Raw genomic sequence first — 19583 nt, 5'->3', positions numbered from 1 at the left:
CTCTCTTGGAGCATAAGGAGCTGCAAGGGCAGAAAAAGTGAGTCTGCAGCTGAATCTTTCCAAAGATCAGAAGTTATGATAGGCTGGACTGTTGCTCAATAAATATCTATCCTTCCCTCCCCTGCTCCGTGGTGGATGTGTGCTTCACCACTGCACCTATGCTGGGCTAAGCCCATGCCTTGCTTTGGCCTGTGGGATGTGATGTGTCTGATATCCAGCAAGAGATTTTCGATGGGCTTCCCACTTTGACTTGGCCTCTTGCGTCCTGCCAACCTCATGAGAACAACATGCCCAGGAGGGGGCTGCTCCTTCAGCCTGGACCCTCGAATGACAGACAGGTGGAGCAGGCTGGAACCTGCACCCAGCTGGGCCACAGCCAATGCACAGCCCAAGAAAAGAAAATACATGTTTGTTGGGAACCATGATGACTTTTTGTTTCTTTCTTTTTTTTTTTTTTTAATCACAGACAAAGCTGACTAATACAGAAAAGGATGCAGGAAAATAATGCTAACATGTTTTCAAAATGTATTTCCTTCATGAATTTCAGTAAAGAATACCCTATTTTCTTTCTTTTTATCATGTAAAAGCTAGTACTCAGTATATGACAGGCAGTCAATAAACAATAAGTACTTAATAAATGGGCACTGCTATTTATGGCAGACTGCTAATTGTCCCCAATATCTATTCTTTCTTCCTCCTATGAGTAATTGAATCACTAAGTTTAGCAAGGTTCTTGGTCACCCAGACAGACTCATTTCCCAACTTTCCCTGAAGGAAGTGTGGCCACAGGACTACATTTTGGCCAACACATATGAGGAGAAATGATTTGACCAACCCCTGGATACATCCATAAAAAGCAGGGTGCTTGCCCTCCATTTCCTCTTTCTCTACCTGGTGGCTGGAAACATGGTGACAACTGGAGCAGTTGCTTGGACCCAGGAGATGGATAACAGAGCCACCCACCAGCCTTGCCTTGCTCACCTCTGGACTGTGATGGAAGAGAATAAACTCCTGTCTCATTAAACCACTGTATTTTTTTTACATGAATGTCCATAGCAGTCCTATTTGAAACAGTGCCTAACTAGATAGAACCCCAAACACCCACCAACAGATACATGGACAAGCCAACCATGGCACACCTATACAGTGGAATGCTGAAATAGGAAAGAATGAATCCCCAAACCACCACACCAAGTGGAAAAAGCCAGACTCAAAAAAGAGCGCTGCAAGCCACTGTTTTTATGCTCTTTGCTTTATAGCATCTGGGTCTACACCACAATGGGCACCTATCATTATTACTGTTCCCATTGTGCTCCATGAAATGAAAGGTGTGACAGGGGCCATTTGGAGTTGATGTGCATGCATGAAAGCTTGAGGAGAGTCTATCACACCCTGGCCACAGCTTAGTGATCTCTGGAGTCTCCAACGGGCTTGAGCCACCTGTGCAGGCTCTGTCTGAACAGCCTTCCTCACCACTGTGACCCCCAATGCCCACTGAGATCCCAGAGAGGTCTGAGTGCACACAGAGAAGTGGGGCCCAGCTCCTTTTCCTCCCTGCTCCCTCCTATACCTTCCTGCAGGGCTTGGAGGATACTTCAAATGAGGCCTTGAATGCTCGCCTCTGTTGAGTTGTCAAGATGGTTCTTGGACGTTTGGGGCGCTTATGGTCCTTGCCTTCCTCAGCTGTTCCTTTCCCTGCCCCATGGGCTGACTTGCAGAGACTTTCTTCATCATCACTTTTACCTGAAAGAAGCAAAAGACAATCTTGTGAGTCCCTGAAAGCCAGTTCCTGGAGCTGTATGTTATTCCATAGCAAGGCCTCCAGGTCCACATTTCCAGGATGGCTTTATGTATGAGAGCAATAACCTACGTGGTATTGATTTGAAAGCTTCCAGGAAGAGGCTAAGAAAAATACTTCTAAAACCCACAGACAGGCAGCAGAAAGTCCACCATTACACCTCAGGCTTTATCATAGCATCATATCCTGGCTCCACATTTACTAGTTGCGTGGCCTTGGGCAATGATATGGTTTGGCTCTGAGTCCCCAGAATTGTAATCTCCATGTGTTGACGGAGGGACATGGTGGGAGGTGATTGGATCATGGAGGCGGTTTCCCCCATGCTGATCTTGTGATAGTGAGTGAGTTTTCACACGATCTGATGGTTTAAAAGTGTGTGGCTTCTTTCACACTCTTTCTCTCCTGCTTTGCCATGTAAGACCTGCTTTCTTTCCCTTCACTTTCTGCCATGACTGAAAGCTCCCTGAGGCTTCCCCAGCCATGCAGAACTGCGAGTCAATTAAACTTTTTTTCCTTATAAATTACCCAGTCTCTGGTATGTCTTTATGGCAGTGTGAAAATGGACTAATACAGGCAAGTTACTTAACTCTCTACAACTAAATGTACTCTTCTGCAAAATAGTGATATATGAGAGAATCTACTTCATTGGGGTTGCTGTGAGGATTAAATGAGTTTATACTAATATGGCACTGAGTGCCCTAAATGCCAATGAACCTTGACTGTTCACGATTAATATTATTTCTTAGACGTCATTTTTCAAGACTAGACCTAGACACTATGTCTGAAACTCTAGTTACTGCCAAGTGGTAGAAAATATTATTGTTAAAAAGACCATAGAGAAAAGCATTAGATTACCTGCCAGTACAGATAACTCAGAATGGACAAGTAACCCTGATAACTAGTCAACATTGCTTTTCTGTAAAGTAAATAACTCTCTACTGTTAAAGTAATTGTCTAACTATTTGAAATACTTCAACTCTATAAGCAGTGAACATGAGGGTTAACTCTGAAAGGAAATAAAATCTCTAGTATATGTCACTTTTTCTTCCAGGCTACCTCTTACATTCCACAGACATCACACTCCTGAGAAGGTGCTTCTATGGTCTGGGACATACCTGTGTAAGAGAGACTTCTTTTTACTTTTGGCATTAAAAGCCATAGGCAGGCCAGGTGTGCTGGCTCATGCCTATAATCCTAGCACTTTGGGAGGCCAGGGCGGGTGGATTTCCTGAGCTCAGGAGTCTGAGATTATCCTGGGCAAAGCTCCATCTCTACTAAAAATACAAAAAATTAGCTGGATGTGGTGGTGGGTGCCTGTAATCCCAGCTACTCGGGAAGCTGATCCAGGAGAATCGCTTGAATACGGCAGGTGGAAGTTGCAGCAGCGAGCTGAGATCACACCACTGTACTCCAGCCTGGGTGACAGAGCAAGACTCTTGTCTCCAAAACAAAATAATAATAATAAAAGCCATAGGCAATTCTATGCCTAAATGATCTAACAAGAACCTCATTTTTCTCTGGGTTCTCACAGAGCTCAACTGCCCTCTTTTCTCTGGTGAACATCTTTGCCTCACTGGCTTTCCCACAGCTGTGCCAGTCCCTTCTGGCCACTTCAAGAAAGCAAAGATGAAAGGACTTACTGTGTGTGAGCTACACATCTTTTTCTTTCCTTCTGTCCTCCTCTGTGAAGGATGCCCATGGGTATATGCTGTTTTAATGTAGACATTCACTGAGTTCTCATTTTTGGCTCTGCCAGAGCCAAAAAAACTTATTTAATCTGAAAGGATAATGGCTTCTTCCTTCCACGAACATTTGAACATACAAGATTGAACATGAAGGGAACACTAAATTGTGAGTTCCTGAGGACCTGGTCCTTTCAATATAATTGAAAAGGGACTGATACAGGCAGACCTAGGTTTCCATCCCAGTTCTGACCCCATGCTGTAAGTATGGCCCTGTGCAAGTTATGTCATGTTGCTGAGCCTTGGTTTCCATACCTACATACCAATAACAATAATGCCACACAGTGGGTGTCACAGAAGTAGGGTTGTTGTGTGTAAAGCAACTAACACAGTCCTGGCACTCAGGCGGCTCTTAATAGATGGTATGAAAAGGGTGTCTTTTCCCTCTGCCTCAACCCTCCCAATAGTACAAATAAAACCCCCCACAAGATTAAAGAAGAGAGTTAAAGCAAGAATCCTCATGACAAGGGGTGGCTGGCTACTCTGGCATCTTCAAGTCTGAGGTTGCTGTTTTCCAGGGGGTGATGTGGTAAGCTGATCTCAGACATAACCTTGGTGTGAAGGGATTATAAAATCTTTCTAGAAGGTTTTCAGAGTGGCAAGGAAAAAACAAGCACTTAAGAACTAAGAGCCTCAGGAAAATAAGAAGATCCCACAGGAGGATAAAAGGTAGAAAAAAGAAAGCCATTGACTGCACAGATTTGCCCTTGCTAGACCCTATTGATCCTACTGCTCAGAGGCACCCCAAACTTTGGTGTTTAGTGAGGCCAGCAATTCTCTCTGGTGGTGGACTCCCTGGGGTAAAAACAATGCTCCTCTAGCACTAGTGATGACTTCAGTGACATTTCTGAGGAAATGGAGCTAATGCCCCACCCCAGGGATCATGCAGATCTCCTTCAAGGTAGGCAAGAAAAGAGGCTGAGTCTGCAGGCCAGGCTCAGAAACAGAGCTGGGAAATCCCCAGTATAGAATATATTTTAAAATGCAGTTGTATTATCTCCAGAAACCTCATGCCTCATACCAGTCTGTTCAATAAAACAGTACTTGCATTGATCCTTTTACAGTCATTCCTCACATAGTTTGATGCAAATGTATATTAATAACATAACTAATGAAAATGTAAAGTCTAAAATAATGATAATGGTTCATTTATATTGACACAATCCAGGAAAGCAATGTGACGTCGTATCTACAAGCACAGCCTTTAGCGTTATATAAACTCAGGCTTAAATTCTAGCTCTGCCAGTTACTGTGTTTGATTCTGAACACATTCTCAAGACTTAATTTTCTCATCAGGGAAAGTAACAGTTGTTGGAATTAAATGGGATGATATATGTAAAGGGTTTAGCACCATCCAGACATAATTGGTATTTAATAAATCACAATAATAATCATTATTATTTCAACATAAAAGACATATTCTTAGTTCTGACATGTGTTGTCAGTTAATTACAGTCTCAGATCGGGGGGGGGTCTCAGTTAAGGTTTTACACTACAGGTGTTCATTTCTCTCTCTTTGCGATATGACCCTAGCCAACAGGTAGAGCTGGTTTTGAGGACTGTGCCTGTGTGCTTGTGAGAAGGGAGAGCAACAGAGGGAGGCAGAGTTGGAGCTGGTTGCAGAAGGAAAGTGCAATTTTTGAAGTTTGTTCAGAGCCCCAGAGGCAGGATGGCTAAGGGCCTTCTGGGGTCCTCCTACTGCTGTTGCTGTACTCAGCCTTGCCTGGGACACGTGTACATCCCCAAAGAACTGCTGTGCCATCATGAACCAACAGAGAAGAGAGGGGAGGAGAACACCTCCTAGGTTAGCTGTTGGGGCCTATTTTTGGGGGAGGTGGTGAGCACCACAGGTGGCTGCTCCTTCCTTCTCTCCACATCCCCGCAAGAAAAGAGAAAAATATATTTGTTTTCAAAAGAGGAAAAGAGAAGGGGAAAGGGACAAGGGATTGGTTCCAGGACCCCGCATATACTCAAGTGCATACTCAAACCTGTGCCTACACAAGTTCCTCAGCTGGTCCTGCCTAACCTGGCTACAGGAAAAGTGAGTCTCCCACAGTGCATATATGCGGGTTTCACAGCCCTTGAATACTGTCTGCATTTGGTTGGAAAAAAATCCACATATAAGTGGACCTGCACAGTTCAAACCCATGTTGCTCAGGGTTAACGGTAGCAGTAGTAGTGGTAGTTTGTCTCTGGAGTGTTTCTGTTGCTTTTGTGGTGCATTTTCTTTCTTTGAGTCTTCCTTCCTGCTACTCAATATCTCATTCTGTTCGTCCCTTTACATCTTCCATTTTGCTTTCTAAGAAGCACTTCATGCTCTAGACCAGGAGTCTACAGACATTTCCTATAAAATGCCAGAGAGTTAACATTTTAGCCTTTGCATGCCTCACAGTCTCTGTTGTAACTACTCAACTCTGCAATTGTAGCACAGAAACAACCACAGACAATATGAATGGGCACAGCTGTGTTCCAATAAAATGTATTTCAAAAACAGGCATCAGGCCAGATTTGGCCTGCATACCATAGTTTGCTGACCCCTGCCCTAGACCTCTCCTGACCTCTTGTTCTCCATCAAAACTTACACATCCTGTGTCCCGTTCTTCCAGCTCTGACTCTGGAGGCAGGAAACACTGCTCGTGGTTAGCATGGTTTGATGTGTTCTCTCCCACAGTCAATAACATATATGCATTTAATAAGAAATGCCACTACCCAACAGTCACCGATGTGGAATTTTGGGCATCCTGGAACATCTGAGCCAGAGAGATTCTGAAGATGGAGGAACAGAGGAACATTTTGGCACCTCTCAAAGTACAGACAGATGCCACAACCCAGCTGCCAACAGGAATCCAGACCCTGGCTAACCATCACCCAGCTTCCATCTACTGTGTTGTAAATATTATGGGTATAGTGGTGCCCTCTGACTCTCCTGGGGAGTTTCCAAGCTGCTGTTGGGGTGCTCACTGAGGCTTTTGTTTTCTCTTTCGGCAGGGGCAGACCTGCCTGACTTGGATATCAGCTTCTCCATGAAAATATGCAGTGCCTAAAATTTACACTGATCAATTTGTTCACGAGAAAGGACATTTCTAAAAGAGCGAGGAGACTGACCCCAGAACCAAGAGGAGTACTGGAGAGCAGAAGATGAAGAAAAACCTTTAAACAGCAGAGCAGTGAAGTGGAGGGAGAGGCGGCCCCTCTCCTTTGCCAGAGACTCCCACTCCCAGATGCAGGCCGGAGCGATCCCTCATAATTTAAGCTGACACCCCTCAGCGGAGATGAAAGGAACACCACTCGCTGCTCTCCAACAACAAATGTCAGCATCCCTGGAGGCCATTTAGACACAAACGCAGCATAAATCTGACTCCTAGTGGGGAAGTCCAGAGATTAAGTCTCCATGCACAGCCTACCAGAGTGAAATGAATTTGCTTGGCACAAAGTTTGAACGTGTTTCTCAGGGCCTTTCTTTCCCCTTTCTTGTAAAAAAAAATCTGGAACGGTTCAGGGCTGTTTTTCCCCCTTGCTGTTCCTCCCGCTCATTTATGACATAAGCAATGGCAGATGAAAGACCCAGCCATGGTTTATGGCTCAGAGACGGAGCTGCACTACCTGTGGGGCCTCGGAGATTCATTTCAGGTTGTTGGAAAAATCCCAACGGCCCATAAACAGGGCAAGAGATATCTGAGCTTGGCCTAGGAGGCGAGGGTGAGGGAGGGGATGAGAGACCTTCATGCTAGGGCAGGGAGAGGCAGGAATGGGCCTCAGATGCTTCCCCAGTGATGAGCCTCATAAATGTCTTTTAGACAGGGGGAGTAGAGGAAGGGTCTGGGATTTGTTGTGAGTGGAGGGAGGAGGGAAAGAAAGAAGGGAGGAATTTATGAAGACAGGATATATAGGAAGCTATTTCAGTCACTGCCCTGCACTATAGGACTAGAATTCCATTCTCCCTGAGAATAGCAGAGGTCAACTCTCAATGCAATGAACTCAAAGCAGCATTTAAAATCCAAGATGCAAAAAGTGCAGTTCTCCAGAAAAGCAAAGTCCATGTAGCTACTGTTTTGAAACTGTCTGACACATAGTTCTTCAAGGAAGTTTCTACTCAGACCAAAAACAGTTTCTGGTAAAAGATTTGACTTGGAGTTCTTTCATTTACTCTTATACTCAGCAAGCATTTATTACGGGCTCATGTGTGGAGCAGTGCACAGGGACAATCCTAGGATCCAGGGATGATGAAGATTCAGCCTCTGCTCTCACAGAGATATGTGATTAGTGGAGGATAAAGACCCAGCACCAAAATAATAACTGTGCAGAGGAGTTAAGAGAGGGGACTAGGGAAGGGTTCACAGTGCAGGTGTCACCTGAGCTGAAAATGAATGACACAAATGGTGACCAGGAGTTGCCAGGGAGAAAAGGGGAGAGAGGGCACTTTATGCCAAGGGCATAAAATACCTAATGACATGCAAACAAGACATTGACGTGGAATGGCGGCTCCTCAAATATGAATGTTCCTGGCATTCCACTACACATTCAGCACCGTTCCGAGTACCGTGAGGGGATAAAAAAGAACCCCTTGCTCTTAAGGAACATAAAACTGAATTAGAGTGAGTTGTCATGTAAAAGATAATAAAGTATATTAAAGTGTATGTGTTTAAGCTCTTCAGGCATAGTAAAAACTGAAAAAAAAACAAGTGTGAGCATTTAGAAGAGAGGAGTATCAATTAGCCAGAGAAGTTAATGAATGAAGGAGGCTTCCAGGTAAGGAAAGAGAGGATTTAGAAAGCCCAATGGGAGGAAAGAGGTGTTACAAAGGACAGGAAGGAAAGGGAGAAGGTGTGTGCAGAGATAAGTGTGGGCCTTTTGGGGCCTCAGGCAGCCTTTCATGGCATGGAAGGTCTTATTGGAACACTCCACCTAACCGAGGAATAAACATAGCCTCAAAGAGGTGCAGAAACCTGTCCCAAAAGACACAGGGCATAGGTGGCAGGGTCAGGTTTCATGCAAGGCTTGTCTACTTCCAGGACCGGCCCAGAGGCACCCCTGCAGGGAGGAAAGGAACAGGCTGTTTAGCCAGCATATCAGACATAGTGAGCAACTGACAGTCACCTGTACATGCCTTGGGCCAAGTGTGTGGAAAATCAAATGCTTTGTCTCCCATTAATTACTAATAACCACTAAAGATTACCCTTTCTATGGGAAGGTGTGTGGAGTGGTGGAAAGTAACTTTGGCCGTAAAATAGGAGAACTGGATCCTAGTCCTAATTTTGCTACTAAGCTGTGTGCCCTTGGATAAAATTCCTCATGTCTCTGAGATGCAATTTCTTCATCTATGAGATGAATTAAACATTCCTTATGTTTACCTAATACTTGACATGGCATCATTTTATAATTGCATTCACTGTTTCTACCACAACCCTATGAGGCAGGAAATGCCTTGTTATCAGTTTTTTACAGATGAGCAAACTGAGGCCCAAGAAGAAAGTAATGTGATCTTTTGCCCAAGGACACACAGTTGGGATGCTCTTTCTTCAACCCCTATCTCTCCCTACCTGCTTGATTTGCCTCACGGGTTGTTGTAAAGATCCAAGGATATGTGGTGCTTGCAAAATATCAGGTGCTGTCTAACTGCAGGCAGCATTATTGTTATTAAAGAGTGAGGAAAGAAAGGGAAGGCTTTCTGGAGGGGGTGAAAGGTTGACCCTGAGCTCCTGCTGGAAAAGCCATTCTTTTCAGTACAAAAGGGGCAGAGCTTATTTTAAATCCCCATATCTCCTCAGACCCTCCCGTCTCCCCACCACTCCCCCCAACTATCCTGCCCTGCCACTGCAATCCCCACCAGGGCGAATGCAAGGAAAATCTCCAAGCACAGTGCACTAAGCACTCCAGGAGCAGAGCAGACAGAAACCAAGCTGCACGCCAGAGTCAGGCCATAGGTAAAGTGTCCCAAGAAAGACACCTTTGTTCAAAGATGTCCACTGCAGATGGGGGTTTCTGTGCCAGGCAGGGGGAGGGACCGGGCAGGTCAGAGGCAGGGCACTCCAACTCAGACGTCCAGGCAGGCCCCAAAGGGGAGCTGTGTGTCTCCACTCTGAGTGCTGGCAGCCCGCCACGGCCTGGATGCCTCTCCTTTTGCTTTCCTCAGCTGGCTGGTGCTCATGAAGGGAGACCTTGTGCTTGGGAGGTATTCAGGGAAACAGGACAGTATTGGGACTGATTGGTAGAATTACTGTGGATTTGCATTAGTTTCAGGCCTTTTCACATTTGGATAGATCTTAAGCTAACACCTACCTTAGCTCTGTCTCCACTCTACACACACACACACACACACACGCACACACACACGTTTTCTCTCTCTCTCCATCATTCCCTCTCTGAATTTTTCCATCTCTTTCTCTCTCCTATCTAACAAAAACATGGCCACATGTAGTCCAAACTGATAAGCACGGGTGTATACTGTATGTACCTACACATAGATTTGTCAGACACTGCAAATACTGGCAACTGAAACATCAGAAGATTCCTCCCCACCAACATCACTGTATTCAAATCAAGCCTGGGTAAATATACTAACTGAAACCATAACTCGTTTTGTTTTGATTTGGCCAGCCTCCAAGAAGGAGACTGTAGAGCTCATAACAAGTTGATTCAGATGTTTGGGGCTCAGAGCTCAGCCTAGATAAAAGCTCATTAATCCAGCTTCCCTATGGTTCACTAGGCTTGGAGTATTATATGCATGACATTGTATTAGGTTCAAATGAATAAGGTTTGAGTGTGTTTGTCCTAATTTGGGAAGTAACTTAAGTGGATCGAATACCATCTCTCTTTGGAGTAGTCCAATTTTGCTATATTAATTACTAGTCTTTTGAAGGATAAATTATCTGAGAAAATTAAATTGTTTCTAGGCAAGGGTTGGAAGACAAAGGGTTAATTATCTCTCCAAATTGAAAAAGACCAAGACAACAATCCTGTAGGTGGCTAGGAAGGTGGGGTAAGTTGACTAACACTCAAAATGTTCTCATTGCAAAAGTGAGTCCTCATTGGTCAAATTCACTGTGGTCTTAAACATAGAGAGAAGTTGCCTGAATGACCACAGCTGATCAGACTGCTTGAGCCCTTGGCTGAGACACGGTGGTTCCCGACCAAGCCCTCTGCTGGTTTGGAGAGGAAAGCGGAGGCCCATACCCAGCCGGGTCTATGCCTTCAGACTCCAGTCCGTTCCATAAACCACTAACAGGCTATCTGAAAGAGCAAGGTAAAACAGGGTCAGATACCTAGCCTTTGTTCTTACCTCCACTACTCACCAGCTGTGTGACCTAAGGCAAATTACCTAACCTTGCCTAGGACTGGGAGGAGGTTTGGGAGGAAATGGAGATTCACTGCTAATGAATACAGAGTTTCTTTTGGTGGTGGGGTGGGGGGGTGATAAAAAATGCTCTAAAATTGACTGTGATGGTTGTACAACTCCAAATACACTAAACACTATTATACACTTCAAGAAAAAAAAATGGCCTAACCTCTCTAAGCCCTACTTTTCTCTTTGTAAAATCAGAAGAATAAAGACCTGTCAAGCCACCCTGATAGGATTGTTATGAACACAGTACAGACACAGTAGATAAATGCACTTTGAAAAAAGTTGTAATAAAAGTGTAAGATATTTCAAATATTTTTATTATGACTCTTGGCTGTTCATGAACTTACCACATATCCCCACTGGCTAAGAAACTCAAACTCCTCATATGGAAAATTCCATCATTCAACAACTCCAGCTTCAGTGTGCCTACTATGTGTAACCACTCTTTTAGACCCAGAATAAGGAGGAAAGGACAAGATCAAGAGAGCCTCTGCCTTCCTGCCTCTAGTAGAAGATGGTGAATAAAGAAAAACAGAAAAGAAAACAGAGCAATGGGATAAAGAATGACTGCGGGAGTGAGAAAGGCTTCTTAAATTCAGTTCTGTGCTAACAGGGAGGTCCAAATCTATCTGCTCTTTGCAGCGTCCCTCAGCTCCTGTCCATGGTAATTTCTTCCCTTTCCAAATACCCAGAGCATGTGTTTATCTATCTCAAATACTTTAGTTACTCAAGCATATTCAAACAAGAAGACAATTTTGTATGTTGTCTTACATTATTCTCCAACCATTTTAGTGGAAAACAGTATCATAATATCTAAGTACAAACTTTTTTTAAAAAAACTAGTGTACTATACCCACATAAAGATTCTGTTTTGACCTACTTCTGGAGGCAGTATAACAGAGTGATTAAGAGAGATGCTTTGGACTCAAATATTTTGCTCTGTCATTTACTAGCTAGTGGCCTTGGCCAATGGTATGGTTTAGATCTGTGTCCCCACCCAAATCTCGTCGAATTGTAATCCCCAATGTTGAAGGCAGGGCCTAGTGGGAAGTGACTGGATCATGAGGGCAGTTTCTCATGGTTTAACACCATCCCCCTTGGTGTTGTCATGATGATAGTGAGTCCTCATGAGATCAGATTGCTTAAATGTGTGTGGCACCTCTCTCCTCTTTCTCTTGCTTCTTCTCCACCATGTAAGATGCCTGGATCCCCATTCTGCTTCTTCTATGATTGCAAGTTTCCTGAGGCCTTCCCAGAAGCCAAGCAGATGCCTCCATGCTTCCTGTACAGCCTCTGGAACCATGAGCCAATCAAAACTCTTTTCTTTATAGATTTCACAGTCTCCGGTATGTCTTTATAGCAGTGCAAGAACAGACTAATATAGCAAAAATTCCCTCTGCATTAACTCTAGGCAGCCCCATCTATAAAATGGGGTTGTTGAAAGCACCTACCCAACAAGATAGTTACAGGAACTATGGGGTACAGTGTTTATGGTACCTAGTTAATGGTAAGAAATTAACAAATGCCAGCTAACTTTTATCAGCATTATAATTTTGTGTATCTTCTATATAATTAGAATAAGCTTCCAGAAAACAGAGATCAAGTCTAAATCATCTTTGTATCCTCCACAACACAACAACGTACTGAGTGCTCAGGAGATTAATAATTAGCTGTTGAATAGCTTGTGTTTCAGTTAATACAGAAGGAAGAGAAATAAGCCAAAGGTCACACTAGCAATGCATTGCACAAACAAATGTGCTGTAGAGTTCTGCCTTTCCATTTTTTCACAAATCAACTTACCAGTGCCAACCAGTAACTTCTAGTCACTATAGAAATTATTAGCTACCTCCATAGTTAGGGTTCACCTGGGATGAAATTTATTTCCCTTGAACTACAATCTGAATCTCTTTCACATTGATATTGATGCTACCAACAGTCCACCTTCTCATTAGTACCCATCCAGTTATGTTTCAGTAGGAAGACAGGAGAGGAGGTCATGAAAAAGAGAAACCCCAAATTATGCTAATTAGGGAGACTGAAGAAAATAAAATGGAAACAGGGCAGAGAAGGTGGACAGCACTGTGGAGCACATACAATCAGCAATTTGTTATCCAGCCAGTCCTCATGTGACTGCCACACATAGTCTCCAAGGACAGCTTGGGGGAAAGAGGGAGCACTTGGTCAGAAGGCCCTCAGCCCTGGCAGACTGGGCGGCTTCCCAGCTGAGAAATTTTGGACAGACCTTCCCATAGCCATGCTTTGTCATGGGTGAGAACACAAGATTAAGTGAGGAAAGTATAAATATTGTTTGCAAGGAAAGATTACCCTAGATTGCTATAAACTGATTATAATTGTATGCAGTGAACTCTACTACAACCATTCGGAAATTATTTATGGTTATTTCCCTGAGGTGAAATTGAGTGTCTCGAGATGATCTTAATGTTGATGAAATCATTGCTGACAGTACCATCACAAACACTTTGTGTAATTAGTTAGCCTTGAATTTCTAACATTAAAAACTCTTCAATACTGTCATTACTTGTAAAAGATAGAGTTTATTGTTGAAACAGGGGTTAGAGGAAAAACATTGTTACTTCAAACCTAAGATCGCTGTAATTATAGTCTGGACTCTAGGGCAGTGGTTTTCAAAATGAGCATGTCCCCAAATCACCTGGTGGGCTGGTGAAAACACGAGTTGCTGATTCAGTGGGTCTGGGATGGGGTACGTGACTTTCTCTTTCTACCCATTTCCCAGGTGATGTTGCTGCTGCTGCTGGTCCAGGAACCACACCTTTAGAATCACTGATCCAGAATGTTTCTACCTCTCTCTTTCACCACCCCTACACTCCCACCCCTGCAGGCACACACAAGGAGATTGGGTAAGAGCTTCTGAAGAGATGCGAGCCATCACAGCACATTCTTACTTTCAGTCAACAGAATCTTCATGCCTTTTCAACTATTTCAACCAGCTCTTCAGAGTGATTCTTGCTAGTTTTGATAATTGTGGGAGAAAGGAAACTTTTTTTACAACCATCTTTTCCTCTTTAAAAATAATGGTATGACTGGAGGAAAAGGTGAGGACAAGTATAACGTAACCTAAGATGGGCAGGCACAGGGCTGGCCCTTGTTGTGCATCATTGGGAAGTACACCACCAAGCACAAGGCCAAGCCTCTCTCCTCTCTATCAGTGTGATGGCTATTAAGCACTAGAGCCATGGATAGCTAAGTGGGTAAGCAGGCAGCGAGTCCCTGAAAGGAATCTGCATCATGATTCATCTCTCCTTTACCTTCATGCTTATGGTGCTCTCTTCCACCTCTATTCCCTATCATCTATTCCTGGACTGAGGCAAAATGCTGAACAGCCCTTCTGTTTGCAACACTGGTGAATTCAAAGTCATGCATCTCTCACAAAGCACAAATGTCATCCAATGTGTGGGCTTAGCTCAGTGTCCTAGATCAAGTCTTTCAATGAGTCCTCCCTCACAGTCAGCTGTTTCACCTCCATCAGTGCCAGTGAGAGCTAGAGCAAGAGATTATACGGAAGCATGGCAAACAAGAAAAAACTTGCCATTGTGGGTGCAGCTGAGCTTCGGGAATCATAGGTGGCTGATGAGCTATGACAGCAGCTGGTAAAGAGGTGCTGAGCTTAACCTTGCTGTCAGGTTCTAAGCTGACATTACTTCTTTTTGTATCAAATGCCTTGCTCTATATAATGGATGTGCATCTGAGAAGTTGTACATAGACTAAACTTCTGTAAGGTTGAATTTTATTTTCCCAATGAAGGAGTTCTTAGTTACATAGATGCTTTATCTTCAGGGATAAATATTTTTTTAGTATGCAGAGGATCCTCATACTTCCGTCATCACGTATTCATCTAAACATATTTGTTGTGCAAAGTGCCTAATATACATCTGTGAACAAGGCAGAGTCCCTGCCTTCACCACAGTCTGGTGGAGGAGAAAAAAGATTAACAGGCCTTTACAGGCAGGCTAAGAAGTGTTTTGGTAAAGTACAAGATGCTGAGGGAATACAATGGAGGAGCATCTAATGTGGTCTCAGGGGATCAGGGCAGGCTTCCTCAAGACGGCTTGCAGAAAGAGAATGGATTTAAATTTAAAAAAATTTAAAATAAAGGACAAAGCAAAAATATTCTAGCACAAGAGAGCAGACAGGAGCATGGACAGTGAAGGAGGGGTTAGCAGAGCTAACAAAGTAGAGCCTTGTGTTTCAGTTTTTAAAACACAGAGCCAACCAGGCACAGTGGCTCACGCCTATAATCCCAGCACTTTTGGAGGCCAAGGCGGGTGGATCACTTGAGCTCAGGAGTTTGAGACCAGCCTAGGAAACATGGCGAAACCCCATCTCTACTAAAAACAATACAAAAATTAGCTAGGTATGTTGGCGCACACCTGTAATCCCAGTTACTTGGGTGGCTGAGGCGGGAGAATCACCTGAACCCAGGAAGTGGAGGCTGCAGTGAGCCAAGATTGAGCCACTGCACTGCAGCCTGGGCAACAGAGTGAGACCCTGTCTCAATAACACATACATACATACATACATACATACACACACACAATGCAGAGCCAACAGAGGGAAATGGTTAAGAGTGGTCTAGAGCTTTGAGTCAAAGAAACCCGGAATTCAATGCTGGCTGTTTGGGGAAAAAATTACTTATTTTCCCCAAATTTCAGCTTCCTGTACTGAGCACCATAGTATCCATTCAAGAAATTCAAATTATTGATATTTTTCATCACAACTAAGTAATATTATATACCCTATGCAAAAGGGTCTTATTAATATGAGCAAAGACCAAAAAGTCTTGGTTTTTGTTTTTTTAAAACAAAAGGAAGGAAATGGAAAAAGAAAACTTTAGTCACAAGCTAGGGAAATAGTCATACAAGCAGATAATTACAATATCATTTAAAGAGATTCCTTCATTCACGCATTTGACAAACATTTACTTACTCCACATAATGTAGCAACTGTCATTCTAGGTTCTGGGAATACAGTAGTGAATAAAACAGACAGGACCTCTTACTCTTGTGGAACTTGCCTTTATTTGGAGAAGATATATCAAAGAAGTAAAGCATGATCTACGTCATTTTAGAATCTAAATAAAATTTAAACAGTGAAAAGTGATAAGCATAGATTGAAAACAGTGACTGATGGAGAAGTCAGTAGTGATGGATGTTATTTTGGAGAGAACGGTGCTATAGTTTAGATAGCACCTGCTGCAGCTCCTCCATGGTGCCAGCTCATACCTGACAGGCCCACTGCAGCTCCAGCTTCCACCAGATGCCTGCAACAGTTACATCATTTCCTCACTCTGTCCCTCAGCTAGCACTTAGTAGCAGCTTTCTTTTGTTGCTAATTTGTAGATTGTCTCACCTGGTCTGTTTGCATCTCAACAATCTCATCAGCCATCTAATCACTTCTCTGTATTAAACTCTCTCTGTTCTAAAAGTCAACAGTTGTGTCTTCTCCCCAGGCTGGCCCCTAGATGATTTAGTTCTTCAGGGTGACAAAGGATTTCACAGGTTGGGCAACAGTCCCTTCACTTGCCAGGTAAGCACCTCCATACACTTGATTTCACTAGCCATATTGAAAACTAAGTTAGCTCAAATCATCTTCTCACTTTCTTTGTTATCTTCCTTGAACCTAGCTTTGTAAGGCTTATCCTAGAGAAGCAGTTAGGTAATAAGACATGGCAAACATTCACCCCAGGATTTAGACTTTAGGTCCAGAATTCATTGGAAATTAGTACTAAAGTTCCACGAGCAGTCAGCACCATGGCCAGATCCAGGAGGCCACATGCAAAAACCAGAGGCCAGAAAGGACTTTAAAGGAAACTTACTCCGGGGACCAAAGAGAGGAACTGGATACCTTATCTCGCTTGTAGAGCTGCTCTTCAATTTGTCTCCACTCTCTGTACTGCTGTGTCATATATAGACCAAACAATTAAAGAGACAGGTTTTTCCACATGTTGCATCACCTCTAGGAATAGTTAAAATAGAAATGATCTCTGCAGCCTGTCCTGAAAGTGATCTATCAGATTTCATCAAATATCAGCTGCCTTTAATTTATAAAATATGTCATTATTTTATGGACCACCAAGAAATGAAAAAAATGTGGCCATTTAAACTTTGATACAATACCTTCCCACCACATCAACTGTGAATCAGATCTCAGTTTTGGATACATTAGAACATAACCCCAAAAGAAGTGTCTTAGAACATGAAATAGAGCATCAGCTCTGCTTAAGGTACCCAAGTCCTCTTAACTAGAGAAACTGCTTAAGAGACTGCTCATCTAGAAAACCCCAAGATTCAGGACCTTGGGGAGAGCATTTATTAATGGAAGCTATAGATGGGCCCCCGTCACTTCTATTATTAGTCCCAACTCCTTCACGTGTTCCCCACTATCTCTTTGGCCATGTTTATAACACCAAATGAGGCAGCACAAGAGCCCCGCAGTGGGTGGGAGGAAGCCTGATACTAAACCTGCTTCTACCAGTTACTACAACATGGTCTTGAACAAGGCAATTAACCTCAATTTTCTCAGCTATGAAATGAGGGAGTTGTGATAAATGATGTCTTAGATTCCTTTCAACACAATCATCTATGTTTACAAATGAAAGGAGAAAATATTAACAAATCTGCTCTCTGGTTACGATCACTGAATTGAACACTGGTTCTCAAACAGGAGGTTTTTTTTGTTTTTTGGTTTTTGGTGTTTTTTTTTTTTTTGTCTCTCAGGGATATCTGTAAATATATGAGGGCTCTTTTCTCTGGTTGTTAGTGGAGGGGGGCCATGGATGCAATATAGCAACTTGCCTCACCAAAAATGCCAATAATGCTTACATTGGGAAATGCAGACCAAGACTGTTATGGACTGAAGGTTTGTGTCCCTCTGAAATTCATAGGTTGAAATCCTAAGCTCTAATGTGATTGTTTTAAAAAGTTAGGCCTTTGGAGGTCATTAGGTCATAATGGGGGAACCCTCGTGAATGCTTTCAGTGGCCTTTTAAAGGAACTCCAGAGAGCATTCTCATTCTCTTTTTGCCACTTGAGAATACAAGGAAAAATCAGCAATCTGCAACCCAGAAGAAGGTTCTCTCCAGAACCCAACAGTGTTTGGACCCTGACCTCAAACTTCCAGCGACAAGAATTCTGAGAAATAAATTTCAGTGGTTTATAAGCCACCCAGTTTATGGTATTTTGTTATTGCAGCCTGGGCAGACAAAAACAGGAATCTTCTGAGAAGGTGTTTATGATGATGAACAGAAATCTCTCAGTTTATGTTCTTTTTGCATAACGATTTCTGTCTAATTTAGTTTTATTATAGTGGTTTAACATGGATAGCTCTAGGAGCTGTCACTTAGGCAATGCCCAAGGAAACCCCCCAGTTTGCTATCTAGATAGTAATCTGTGTCTTAATATTCTCTGATGAACTTCTCAAGTTTCATTTTTCCTGGTGGCAGGAACATCCCTACATATTAGACAATAACTTTAACTCTGGGCTGAGGTAAGTGGAACCAACAGGTTTCCACTGCCCTGCCACATTGCTCACAAATCTCTACATGAATGTGGATGTCTGACTTACCCTCCAGCTGCCCCTCGCTGCAACATGCTGGAAAACAGCACAGCGTCTGAGAATAAAGAAACTTGGAGAGCATGTAGACTAACAATTTCACATTCACATTTCCTCAGATAGGAAACTGAGTCACAGATAAGGAAAGGAGCTTATCCAAGATCATATGCCTACTTAGTAGCCCCCAAATCTGGGATTCAAGTCTCTTGGCTCAGGTCCAGTGCTCCTTCCCCATTCCAAGTGTCTGTCACAGGTGGCGAGAGGAGAAAGGCCCCAGCAGTTCCAATTCAGGGTCCTGCTGAGCTGACTGGAGAACTCTTGCCCAGTGTCCAAGGAATAGGATATGATCATTAACTCCATGCACTCAACTCAGAGGGTGGAGCACTAACACTCTGAACATTTGTTAATAAAACATTTCCTAAAGTAAATTATTTCACCTCCCTGGTTCACTAACTAGAGCTTGTAGAAATAATTAGGTTTTTTTTAAATTTTTATTTATTTATTTATTTTTATTTATTTATTTTTTAAGTGATGGTTCTCAGTCTTTTGATGGGTCATGAGAAGCACTGTCTTAACAAAGCAATTGCTTTATACAGCTGCTCATGTAGAAAGTATAAGAGATTGGGCTGATTAGGACTAACTCTGGAAAATAGTTTTTCGAGGGTGTTGTTTAAAATAAATCTTAGAAACTGGCTTAGTTTCTTTTTTTATTATTTTTATTTTTGGAGACAGAGTCACAACTCTATCACCCAGGCTGGAGTGCAGTAGTGCCATCATAGCTCATGGCAGCCTTGAACTCCTAGGCTCAACCATCCTACAGCCTCAGCCTCCTGAGTAGCTGAGACTAATTAGCCTGCATGCACCACCATGCCAGGCTAATTTTATATTTTGTTGCCCAGGCTGGTCTGGAACTCCTGGCTTCAAGTGACCTTCCAGCCTTGGCCACCCAAAGAGCTGGGATTGCAGATGTGAGCCAATGTTATGTTCGCAACTTTATGTTCTGATTAATTCTTTCTTTATACTAGAAAAGAGTTTTAAATTATATAGTCTGCTTAATTGAGAACTCTAGTTAACTTGGTTCCCATGAACCTGTGTTTGGTGCAAAATTATA

General features: G+C 43.0%; 1 protein-coding gene and 1 long non-coding RNA gene across 2 annotated transcripts in view; one reads left to right on the top strand and one right to left on the bottom strand.

Moving 5' to 3' along the window:
- The window catches only part of LMX1A (LIM homeobox transcription factor 1 alpha), a 155333-nt gene that overhangs the window by 12059 nt on the left and 123691 nt on the right, over positions 1–19583 (bottom strand). Inside the window, exon 4 of the mRNA XM_054451873.1 lies at positions 1571–1743. Coding sequence (XP_054307848.1) covers positions 1571–1743 — 173 coding nt within the window. The remainder of the gene's footprint in view (positions 1–1570; positions 1744–19583) is intronic.
- Positions 3961–6978, top strand: LOC129014444 (uncharacterized). Its single transcript, XR_008494225.1, has 3 exons — positions 3961–4069; positions 6257–6429; positions 6529–6978. It is a non-coding gene; the product is annotated as an uncharacterized LOC129014444 (long non-coding RNA).

Source organism: Pongo pygmaeus, chromosome 1 (assembly GCF_028885625.2).
Source record: "Pongo pygmaeus isolate AG05252 chromosome 1, NHGRI_mPonPyg2-v2.0_pri, whole genome shotgun sequence".
NCBI lineage: Eukaryota > Metazoa > Chordata > Mammalia > Primates > Hominidae > Pongo > Pongo pygmaeus.
This window is presented reverse-complemented; position numbering and strand designations above follow the sequence as displayed.